Below are 12,722 nucleotides of genomic sequence, written 5' to 3' on the forward strand. Positions count from 1 at the left end.
TTAAGCAGCCCCCCCCCCGGTGTTACTTAATGTTCCATCCATGTTACTTAAATCCGGACAGTAACATTACCTTAAATTCACTTTTTCTTATAAATGTCATGCCATAATAAATGGCTCAAAAGAAATTACTTTATCTTGCAGCTGTAAGCTTCATTTATCAACTCTGGATTACAGACAGATAGTAACATCACTAAATCATGCAATGACTTCTTAAAATCAAAAAGCTGTTATGTAATGACAAAACAAAATAGAGACAACTTTATGATCAGTGATGGCAATATGTATGCAACAGGAAATGTTTAAGAGCATGACTACGTTCAAATCTGTCAAATGCCTCATTAAGTCTGACTTTATTAATTACATTAAGACTGTACCAATTTGATTAGTGACCACTAACTGGTTCAGTAATACAGTATATTGCTCCCGATCTTAGAATTATGCTCTGAAATGAAGTCCTTCGTCCTGACAACAATTTCATCTGATTCAGTGTTAACATCCAGCCTGCAAAAAGGCCCCTCCAGCTATAAAGCATTTAGCTTTACAGACCTGGTATAGATGATAGTAATTATGTTGTGACCTATCTAACCTCCATCTAATATCCTTTTCTTACATGCAGACTTTTGTCTCTCATGCTGTGTGCCTCTCTCTGTGTTCATTAGAGCCCGACCGATATAACGCCGGACCGATATAACGCCGGGCCGATATTATCGGCCGATATTAGTCATTTTCCAAACTATCGGTATCGGCATTTATAATGGCCAATAAATGAATATTTAAAAAATAAAATAAAAAAGGATGAAACACCCTTCAACCATGTTATGAGTGTTGGCGTTACAGAGTTTGTCCACTAGAGGGCAGTCTACAACGTTCCTGTTGGCAACACTCGTGTTTAACCCTGTAAGTTTCATATCTTAAGTTTGTATTTTTATACATTTCATTTATCAGAACTTTGATATATTTTGATGTTTCTCTGTTCTGTTGTGACAATAAAACACATATGTTTATTTTTAAACAGCATTATCATATTATTTTAGTGAGGACTCATGAATAACGTTGAAATAACTAATGCTAGGGAAATCTGTTTATGTTTTGTTACGCGTTTCTGGATTTTTTTAAAAATATGTCGACCGATATGTCGGATTTTTAAATCACCAAATATTTGTATCGATATCGGCGTTAAAAATCCTTTATCGGTCGAGCTCTAGTGTTCATCTTTCCTAAAGAATCATCATTAGAATCAACTTTAATCTGAGAGTTGATATGTTTTTAATCACTTATTCAAAATGTTTTCATTTTATTTTCAACATTGACCAAGCAAGGGAAAAATAATAGAATTGCCCTTCCTGAATAATAGATAAGGTAATTTGCTTGGGGACACATTATCATTTGAGAAACTAAGAGGTGATTTATAGCAGTGATGTGGAGAGCAGATCGCTGCTGGAAGAGAGGGTCTTTGGGAATAAGGTGTGTGTGTGTGTGTGTGTGTGTGTGTGTGTGTGTGTGTGTGTGTGTGTGTGTGTGTGTGTGTGTGTGTGTGTGTGTGTGTGTGTGTGTGTGTGTGTGTGTGTGTGTGTGTGTGTACGGGGTATAAATCTGCTAACCTGAGTTTAACCTAAAAAAATAAAAATCATCAACAAAACATCAAACATGTCTGATCACAAAAACCGAAACCTCCCACCCCCGAAAAATAAAGAATATAAAATGCAGTCTTCATGTTAACACAAAGTGATTCTGCACACTCGTCTCAGTTGAGCTGAACAGAGAGAAAAAAGGCACCAAGAACTGATCAAACTAAAGCAGCATCAGACGCTCCTCTGCTCTCTGAGATAATGTGATGTGGTCGGAGCTCTCCTTGGTGCTAAATATGTGTGGACTCCGAGCTGCATCCTACAGAGTGTGTGTGTGTGTGTGTGTGTGTGTGTGTGTGTGTGTGTGTGTGTGTGTGTGTGTGTGTGTGTGTGTGTGTGTGTGTAAGAGAGAGTGAGAGAGTGAGAGTGTGAGGGAGAGTTTTCTGTTGGTGCAAAACAAACACAGCTGGCTCTCCTGGTACCCCGCCATCCATGCAATCCGTCTTCACTGCCTACAAATGCGCGTTTTCCAGATTAATAATACAGAGACAGAAATGACAAATAGTCGAAGTGATCAAAGATTTAACATGTGGGAGCCTGAAAGCAAAATGGGTTTCATCTCCTGAATGTGACGTTGCTCCTGGAGCCGATTGAACAGGGACAGCGCGATTCCCTCCCCTCCGGTCGTGATGCAGTGAACCTGCTCTGCGCAGAACCAGGCTCGCTGTATAAAAACGGCTTCGCTCCCACAGACGGAGTACACCAACAAGGAGACCCGAGTGCATCAAGTCACTGCGGCTCATAAACCCAAAACAAATCACAACCCAGCACCGAAGAAGACATGCAGGCCACAAAGAACGGAATCTGTTGGAGACTTTTTCTATTTTCATGCCTGTTTTTGAAGAGTTCATCTCAAGCCTTTGGCGGACAGACGCAGTTCATTTGCACGTCCGTACCCAAGGATATGGACATTTGCGCAGCCACTTTGCAGAACAGTGTGCCAGGAGAGGACTTGAAGACCACTGTTATGCAGCTGCGGGAGACGGTTTTGCAGCAGAAAGAGACGATCATGAACCAAAAAGAGACTATCAGAGAACTGACCTCAAAGTTGGCTCGGTGTGAGAGCCAGAGCGGCGCCGAGCCCGGGGACGCGCGGCCCGGGGGCAGGAGGAAAGAAGCTGGGACCAAAAACACAATGGGGGATGTATCGAGGGGCCCCGCTGACACTTTGGCGCAACTATCACAGACTTTACAGTCGCTGAAGCAGAGATTAGAAAACCTGGAGGTAGGGCTGCCGCTTCTGAGGACATTTTACAACACTTTGGGTGACTCTGCGCAAAGCTCCAAATTACAAAACAAGGCACTTTTCTTGACTCATATAATCCAATAATAATAATAATAATAATAATAATAATAATAAGTGATTCGGGTTTCTTATTGCCAGTATTACGTTTAAATGTGCCATTTGTGAGCACACGAGAAAAACAAACCTCCCTAAATATACATTAAATTGCATGTCCAGATGCACTGCAATAAGCCTAGATAAACAAGTATTAACCCCACTCACACTCATTCTGTACATTGAATGCTTCTTTTTCCCCTAACAGCAATTCAGCAGAAGTAACAACTCGGTGCAGGCGAACAGCCTCAAAGACCTGCTCCAAAGTAAAATCGACGACCTGGAGAAGCAGGTGTTGTCCCGAGTGAACAGCATCGAGGAGGGGAAGCCCGGACTTCGCAATGAGACGGAGCAGCGTGGGAGAGTGGAGTCCACCCTCACATCTCTACACCAGAGGATCACCGACCTGGAGAAAGGTAGTTGGGAGAAGAGTATATAGGTTTGCGCACAAAAAGTAAAAGGAGATCTGGGAGGGTTCTGTGGGTGAGTGTAGAGATGGATGGGTGGAATGATCGATGATCGAGAAATGATAACGATCAGCATCCGAGAGGAGATATCAGATCGCCTCAGTGTAGAGGTCAGAAGTGAGGGCGGAACATGCAAACTCTTCTCTGCACATCCAGTTTGGCATTATAAGCTTTTATGACATCAGCAGTCGATTTAATGTTTTACTCATCCGCACAAAGCTGGAGCAGCCCGGTAATTCTGCTCTAATTCATGCGGATTAAAGCATTTTAAACAGGCAGTGAACGACCCATCCCTCCATTTGCTCTGTGTTTGTTTGGGACACCTCTGATACAAAAAAAATAAATAAAAAACGTGTGTGGCAGTAAAATAGAGAGAGGAAGAAAACAAGAGATGAAGGTTAACAGCGTCAGTACTCCTGTCGTAGACTTATCATGCGAGACTACAGCAAATCTGGAGATTGTGAATTCCTTGTGTAACATGTAATTCCTGCTGAATGTAAATCCCCAGGATGTGTGCATTGGGTTGAATGATGTACCTGTGTGTTTGACAAAATAAAAAAGCACACTGATATGTCCTTCTCCAAAGTGTCTGAACCAAACTGTTATCTATTTCTTCTTCACAGGTCAAAGAGAAAACAGGCCTCTGGATAAATTCCAGCTCACGTTCCCACTGAGAACCAACTACATGTACGCAAAAGTGAAGAAGAGTTTGCCAGAGATGTACGCCCTCACTGTGTGCATGTGGCTGAAGTCCAACGCGTCTCCGGGAGTGGGCACACCTTTCTCCTACGCGGTTCCGGGTCAAGCCAACGAGCTGGTCCTCATAGAGTGGGGAAACAACCCAATGGAGATACTGATAAATGACAAGGCATGTCTTACGCACACAGTGGAAATGTTGCCAGGCATTGATTTGAAAAGAGTGTATTCCTTCACTGCAGCAAGCATTCACTGCAGCAAGCATTCACGTCATATCTCTCTTCTTCTAGGTTGCTAAGCTGCCTTTCCTTATCAATGATGGAAAGTGGCACCACATCTGCGTAACCTGGACCACTCGTGATGGTGTTTGGGAAGCTTTCCAAGATGGCGTCAAGAGAGGGAGTGGAGAGAATCTGGCTCCGTATCATCCTATCAAACCACAGGGCCTGCTGATCCTCGGTCAAGAGCAGGTAAACACAACACACACCTGTTTCAAATGCCTTCCACTTTCATGATGGTAAACACATTATGTTTCAAGACACACAAACTACATTTGGAGAGCATACGTCCTGCTTTATTCGCTATAACAGGATGTCGGGGCAGGACATAATGCACAGGGGTTATTAAAAGACTTTGTTAAACACAACAGGTGTGTGTCATGACGTGGAAAACTAGCCAACTATGTAGAAATGTAATTTTTTACATTTCAATGTGACAACATTTTCAATTTTCAAGTCCATCCTCGCTGTAAATCACGTAATAGGTTAAATAAAGAGATTGGATCTTTAACTGGAACTCATCATGAATGCCAGTGGATTGAAGATGCCTCATTCAATTTAATCAACAAAAACAAAAATCCAGATAATCCAAGAGGCAATTTTTTTTTTTCTTTCCATGAAGCAGCCGGAGGAGAAAAATCATATAATCTTTGATTAAATTCATTTGTCTTTTCCACAGGACATGCTGGGAGGAGGATTTGATGCCACACAAGCTTTTGTTGGAGACCTGGCAAATTTTCACATCTGGGATCGTAAACTATCTGTCGGAGAGATATACAATCTAGCGACGTGCAGCAGCAAGGCACAAGTGGGCAACGTTTTTGCATGGCTGGAGACGAACCTTGATATTTACGGAGGTGCCTCGAAGTGGACATTTGAAGCTTGTCGCCAGCTCAACTGAACTTCAGGGAAGAGAAGATCAACACATTTGTTAAAGCCACTCTGTTGTCACAGCATCGGTAAACTAATGTGAAAGATCAGGATTATTTCAATGAATAGCATCTGGATTTGTTATAGATATTTGAAAACATCATTTGTGGACACGTGATAGATTTTTTACCAGATACTCATGAGGAACAGGTCACTGCAAATGGACACTTTGGAATCATGTGGTGCTCGAATGCACCGTCAAGCCTAATTGTGGTTTGAAAAAAAGCAGACGGAGCCGCTCCAGAGAGAAGAGGATGCTCTCTGAGACCAAAATGTCCGGCCAGCTTCAAAAGTACAGTAGAAGGTCATGTAGTTTTTAGCCAACAGATGTCACGCCATTCAACAAAAACGACTGACTTCTTCAAACGTCTTTTCTGTCTCGACTGCCAGGGATTTTCACTGTGAAAAAGGACAAGGTGGACTTCTTTAAAAGGAACGTGCTCTTCAAGAGGTCATGAACTAGACAACATTGTTTCTCTCTCACTATTTGTTCTCTACCACCACCTGCTTGACGTGATTTTGTGTAAAGAATGACGTATTTATTGCCAACATTCGAGCCTGAGTGCCTTGGGCTGTTAAAAAAAAATCTCAGCACATTCATTATGATTTGCAGTGTTCGTTTATTTTACTGTTAATTAATTTTGAAAAGAGGTGTTTCTTGTAAGCCTCTGAATGGAGGTTGGATCAGATTGTTCATTGTAAATGGATCAGATTGTTTATTGTAAAATGCAATTCATTGATGATAATGACGCATTTTGCAGATGTTTGTACTTTAATGGGAATGTTCTCTGTACAGTAACAGCATGTCTTAACTTCTGTAAATGCTGCGTCAGCATCTATGATCTTTGCTTTTACTATCTGACTTCTGGTTTGGATTTTATACTGTATTGTTATATGCTTAAAGCATGGCAACACGGACAGATGAAAAAAAGTTCTAGTTTTTGTAATAAATTGTGATACTTGAATCATACACAGGTGTTACATTTATTCGAGAAATGTGCACACTCTTTCTGACGAACAGATCTGATGAAATATGGTCTCAATTTGCTACAATAAAAGGTCTAGTGTGCATTGGAAGTTTGCCAAACGGCAGAATAGCTGGTGAGCAAAGTGGAGCATTTAGCAGCCAAAGAGCCAGATATTTTTGTTAGGAGTTGGCGGAGACCAAAAACAGAGCTAAAACCAGAGTTGACTTGCATTGACCGTCTTCCATAGCACTGCAAAGGAGGGTCTGGCTAGTCCACACAGCATTCCGGGATGGAAGAAAAACATGCTCTGGTTTATTGGCATTTCTTTAAACCAATCACAATCATCTTGGGCAGTCTAGCTAGCTGTCTGGATTTACCCTGCAGAGATCTGAGGAGCAGTCATCCATAGTCCTCATAAATCTACCAGAGTTTAAAATTCCAACACAAAGAAAGTGGAAGTTACCAGACATCTGGCCGAAAAGAGTGAAATCCGGCAGAATTTCCAGCGGCAACGGAGCAATCCCAGAAATGGAATGACGTGGATATAGACTAAAACCGGAGTGAATATTGGTTTTATTTTCATTAGGTGTCCAGAAAAAGGACTCCCAATAGATGACAATGTTGCTCAGTTTCTGCTGGGTGTGTAAATCAGGGTTTGATGCATAGACTCGATAAGTGAAGCCAAAACATCTTGATTGCCCCCTGGTGGCTGGCAGCAGTATAGGTCATAAAAAATCTCCTCCATGTTAGCGTATGGGACATGAGCCAAACTAAAAAATGTAAGTAGCCAACACCTCAAATAGGTAGGTCTTATCACACCGATGTTTGTTCAGTGTTAATTTTTCTGATAGGTTTGGTTTTAATTAATCATTTGATGTTATAGAAATGAGGTAAAACGTCATGATTGACAACTGTGATTGACTCACGATTGGTCAGGCAAGTGTATGGCCGGGACTTCGATAGGGCGGCTCCACCGTCCGATCATTACATGCGCAGAGTCTGGCTCCAAAATTACAAGATGGCAGCGCCTGTATCCGGGATATTTTGGCTTTATATTTGTACAGTGGGAGGAAGTGGGCACGCGTCGTCCATCTTTATATACAGTCTATGGTGTAAATAAGCAACTGTTTGCTACAAAGTTGGCTATAACAACCTAAAACGTGATAATATGTCAGTGTTGGTTTTTTTACGGCTTGTTTGCGCTGCCCCCAAGAGGCCAAAAAAATCTGTTATTACAGGTTAAAATAACTTTGTAACTATTGTCTACGCATATTCAGTTCAATGACCATGAACTAAGGTCTACTGTCAAATCAACACAATTCCTACAGCAGTACATTTTTCTGGGGAGACTACAGTACCGTGTGCCAACAATACAGTAGCATCCTCAAATTAACTGTCAAGTTTCATCTCATTATCTCATTAAAAATCTTCCAGATAGTAAATATTGAGCAATTTGCACCTCTCTTATTAGCATCAGTATCAATACTTGGTTAATATAAAACTGATATACTGAAGAGTACCTCTAAGCTTTAATCCAATTAAAAATGGATTACTTAAAGGTGGTCTACGATTCTAATCCAATACAGTTTTTGTCAAATTCAATGAATATCTCCTCACGGTCCGCTAGTCGTCAATTCTGTGTGTGCGCTGAAAAGATAGCCGGTGTTCATACACCTTAGCTTGCCTTAGCTCTGTAAATTAGCTCTGTAAATGGAAAAACAACAAAGTGGCTCTGACCGAGTCATACAACCCTAAATTCCAATTAGGGATGGTAAATCTGGCTCATGCTTACATTCTGAAGGAGCACTGATGGGATATTTGTTTGGGAGTTGAGTTCAAATATCAACAATTTTTCTCCAGAATTGCAGACTCCATCTTTAAATGGCTTTAACTGTTAATCTTTCTTTACGTGGTTTCATCACAGCTTCTCACAAAATTCAGTATGACACGGTTCAGGCCTATACATCTCTAGATTTGAGATTTGGAGAAAAAAAAACAACACTAGATAGCAAAAAGAGTTAAGTGGTTTATTTTTTTACCATGTTTTACCAATCATATATTTCTTACACAAGAGGCTACTTTATTGTGGTGAAATCCTACTTAGTTCCATTTAAATTATGGCAAATAGAAAAATCCCATAGCATAGTGTAAACCAGTACAAATAGTCCGAAACATATCTGCATGTGGGATTTGAACTTTTCGTCCATGAAGAATGGATAAAGGATTAAGAAAGTGATCTTGTCTCTGCCTTTCAAAAACACCAGTTTTCTTTAATGAGGTAAAGTTCTTGAGGAGTACACTGTAGATACACCAGCTTCTTAACCAGAGCTAAATCACTTATGCAACAGAGTACAGATACACCCTTACATGTACACTGTCAGTGGTGGAATGTAACAAAGTACACTTCGTTACTGTACTTAAGTAAATTTTTCACATATCTGTACTTTACTTAAGTAGAATCAACCACATTTCTACAATGTTCCGTTAGATTTTCGTCACATTTTCTGATCAGTTTTTCCCCCTGCCAAAACGTCTTCCTGACCGTCACACGTCTGCACGCCAAGGCCCACCCTTCAATAGCATTTATTGGCCAGGCGCGTACCGCTGCTGGTACTACCGCTGCTCCTGTTACTACCGCTGCTCCTGTTACTGCTTACTTACTGATACTTCACATAAGGTTAATATACAACCCGTATATTTATCTTAAAAACACTCCCAGTCCTCCTCAGCTGTGAAGCCATGTACTTGTTGTCCAAGCCTGTGTGTTCTCGCTAGATAAATGTGTGCAGCATTCACTGTCCCGTGGGAAATAATGCAAAGTCGAGCTTCGTGCAGATCACCCTGATAAATATATGTAAGTCAGAATGTAAACTGGGCCACAGATAGTAAGCACAATTAAATTAACCTAAAACTAACTTAATTAAAATGCCACAGCCCATAGGCCTACTGTTTTTTTTGTTTATTTTTTTAATTATTAGAATATAGACATTAAGAGAATAAATCGTTATGCAAGTACTTTTACTTACAAAGTACATTTAAAATCAGGTACTTTTTACTTTTTTTTAGGGTTGCCATTGTGGTACTTCTTCTTTTACTAAAGTAAATATGTCTGGTTATTTGTACTTTTACTTAAGTACTGAGAATCAGTACTTCCTCCACCACTGTACACTGTAAGTACACACATTTTTACACACTACATCAATTGTAAACACACGCCATTTCTGTCAACAAAAGGTTGGTGTTGAGGTAATACATCTCTATCCAAATCAATCAAAGCTGACTCCGCTCGCATTAGAGGGGATAGCAGGGACTGAAGGTCTTTCCTTTATTGTTCGTGAGGTCGTTCAGTCCCACCACAGTCGGGTCACATGTCCCACAAATTGGTTTCCATTCTCTACCTCTGAGGTTTTGGGACGTCTTTACATCAATAGGTTTTCCCCAGGCACCAGACGAACTTCAGCCCATACCTATCGCACAGCCATTACAGACGGCTAGTCTGACACATCTGGTGTTGGATTTCAGTGCACATTTTAGTTGAGAAGCAAAAGTCACACACAAACACAACTACATATCTGGACAGACAGACAGGTAAAGACAGACACACACATACACAGTATGATCTCTTCTCGAGTGGCCACTGGAGGCTGAGGAAGAAATCGACTTCCACATCCACCAGGCCTTGTTGACCTCCAGTACAGACCACAATTGTCAAAAAAAATGTTTCTCTTTTGACCTAAAACTTGCCCCATATCTTGTCAGGTACATTTTTGGCACAGCGAGATAATAGCCAGCCTGTTGACCTATCCCCAGATTCTCTCAGCCCTAATTGGTATGTTCCTGCATGTACTCAAATTCAAATTAGGTTAGAGGACAGGTCCAATATGAGATTAATTTTTATCCACCACATCTGGCTTCTCTTATTTCACTCTTTGTTTGAATAGCACATGACGTAAATTCATTACATCTGTTTAAAAAGAAAAGAAGCTTTTCCATAGAGAATTGTGCTACGGTTCTTGAAATTACTGAGCTGTTTTAGTGGAGAGGGTTTGTGAAAAACAAGCCTTTTACGTCATTAAGGAGACCATTTATTTGCCAAATCATCATTCAGTAACAGCATCCAATTTCAAGATTTGCAGCTGGATTCGCCAGTTCTTGGTGCTTGTAAACATCCAACTTTTTCACACTGAACAGAAAAAAATAAACTTAACAAGCTCAATATGAGATCGTCGTCCTGTACGAAGTAACACAGAAATACAAACCTAGACTACTGCCATGCCAGCAGCTCTGTGAAGCTGTACTGCACAGTGGGTCTTTGAGCTAAATGCTAACATCAGCATGCTAACATGCTCACAATGACAATGTTAAAGGTGCCTTAGGTAGGATTGTGAAGATACAGCACTTAGCCAAAGAATTTGAACATCAACAACTTCTCAGTCCCTCCCCCCTTTCTGATAAAGCCCAAAATGGTCTCCTAAGCCCCTCCCCCCACAAGGGAGAATGAATGAGTGTGCATGAGCAGTGATTGACACACAGTTAGACACCCCCCGTGGCCCTGATTAGTGCATCTGAACAGGGAGCTGTGGATTTTTGGAAATCGCACTACAGGCTGCAGATGGTGCCAGAGGAGCCGGATTTTTCTTTTTTAATTACCTGCTTCATGTAGTTCTACTCAAACATAGGGTCAGTTTCAGCAAATATGACAGAAAGCTAGTTTTATAAGGGTTACCTACTGCACCTTTAACATGCTGATGTTTGGCAGGTATAATGTTTACCATGTTTACTGTCACTGTTTAGCGTACATTTCATAATTAGCACTAAACACAAAGTAGAGTCAAAAGTGATGGGAATGTCATTTGTTTTGCAGGTATTTATCCATAAAGTATTTATCCAAGGTATTGGATGTCAGGGATTAAAGTTATTCCAATTCATGCTCTGGGGACCACAAATGTGTGTACCATATTTGATTGTAATATCCCATAATCCCATAGTTATTGAGCCATTTCACTGAAAAGCAAAAATGTCAACCTAATTGCTGCTAGCATGGCTAAGCATTTCTTTTATTTATCTTATTAAGAAAGTGGCATTTGAATGTAACAAAAAGGAACTGATAAATTCAGATAACGTAAGAATTGAAGAACTCCACTGATTGTACACATCAAAGTCTGTTTACAGGGTTTGAGAAGCACCACTGCATAAGTAAGGCTAAATTGCCTCAGTGTCTGTTGGGGCTGAAGCCTACAAGTTTGAAAATGAAAATAACCTGGGGGTGTGGAGTTAGAAAGAAGTACGTTAATCAGACCTCTATACCACATGAACCCATGCCCGGATTATCCATAAGGGCACTTGGGCCAGTGCCCAGGGGCACCAACCATTCACAACCAGTGGGGGGGCACCACATGACACAAGCTTTAACAATATTTTCCATAAATTGTTGAAAGACCATACATTACTCGTTTATGAACACTAATTTCACAATAATAATAATATAATAATAATAAATTATAAATAAATCCATATTACATGACCACTATCACTCCCCTCACAGTACGGCGTGTGCGCTTTGTGAGTTTATTCAGTATGCAGAGAAGTGTAAAAGACCGGTTTACAGTCTGTGCTTCTTTTCCTAGAACTCATATTTCTTTCAGAGGAATTTGTGCAATAAATCCATATTCTATCCAATCCTTAGATCTAATATTGATAGTCTTTTGTCCATATCTTATTCATTTTCGGTCCTTTTATTGTCGTTAGCTGTGATGCTAAAGCACTTTTAGCTTTCCCATGATGCTTTTGAACGTTTTTGACCAATCAGAGTAGTTAATTGATTTGAATTGAGACATTTGAATATAGTGCTCACTGCTCATATGCCTACATGTATGTAGTTGGACAAGTTAGTAAATTACATTTGAGAAATCCCCTTGATTATGTCTGATATTTTTGCCAGGAGGACAGCACGGGGGGGGGGGGGCTTTTGAGGTATAGTGCCACATTGTCTTAATACGAGCCTGCATGAACCCATACAAAGAAGAAAACTTGAGGGACCAATCAAACCTATGTTGAGGTGGTCGTCTCTTCTGGCAACAGTCTCCCCGCGACTCCTTACTGTGCTTTATAATGCACGCATGAATCGCTCATCAAGTAGCTGATGAAAAATTCATGACAATAGAATAGGAAAACAAACAAAAACTCTAGGTGGGCGTGAAAGACATTTAACTGTCCCACTGAAGCTGAATAAGAGTCAGTTTAGCTGAAAAATTATAATACTGGTGACACAGGCAATCTGCTGATCAATGTTTTTCAGGGAAATGTGTTTTTAATGGCAAAGAGATTATCTGCACAAATAGGAAAACGGTAATATTTGAGAGGTTGATTGCATCATTTGTGTAAACCATTAGTATCCTTTTATTGGATCATACGGC

The 12,722-nt window shown here is 40.5% G+C and overlaps 1 protein-coding gene across 1 annotated transcript; it reads left to right on the forward strand.

Moving 5' to 3' along the window:
* The first annotated feature begins 2,409 nt into the window (after positions 1–2,409).
* nptx1l (neuronal pentraxin 1 like) lies at positions 2,410–5,309 on the forward strand. The gene is made up of 5 exons (XM_078269854.1): positions 2,410–2,853; positions 3,176–3,383; positions 4,058–4,302; positions 4,421–4,600; positions 5,088–5,309. Exons 1-5 carry the CDS (start codon positions 2,410–2,412, stop codon positions 5,307–5,309), a joined length of 1,299 nt encoding a protein of 432 aa, XP_078125980.1.
* Positions 5,310–12,722: the final 7,413 nt, after the last annotated feature.

This window comes from Sander vitreus, chromosome 15 (genome assembly GCF_031162955.1).
Source record: "Sander vitreus isolate 19-12246 chromosome 15, sanVit1, whole genome shotgun sequence".
NCBI classification, from domain to species: Eukaryota; Metazoa; Chordata; class Actinopteri; order Perciformes; family Percidae; genus Sander; species Sander vitreus.

Excerpts from the sequence above, each read along its gene's own strand:
- nptx1l (XM_078269854.1), top strand. The coding sequence starts at position 2,410 with ATGCAGGCCACAAAGAACGGAATCTGTTGGAGACTTTTTCTATTTTCA. Across the intron at positions 2,854-3,175 it reads AGAGATTAGAAAACCTGGAG|CAATTCAGCAGAAGTAACAA; the intron begins GTAGGGCTGCCG and ends TTCCCCTAACAG. Across the intron at positions 4,303-4,420 it reads AGATACTGATAAATGACAAG|GTTGCTAAGCTGCCTTTCCT; the intron begins GCATGTCTTACG and ends CTCTTCTTCTAG.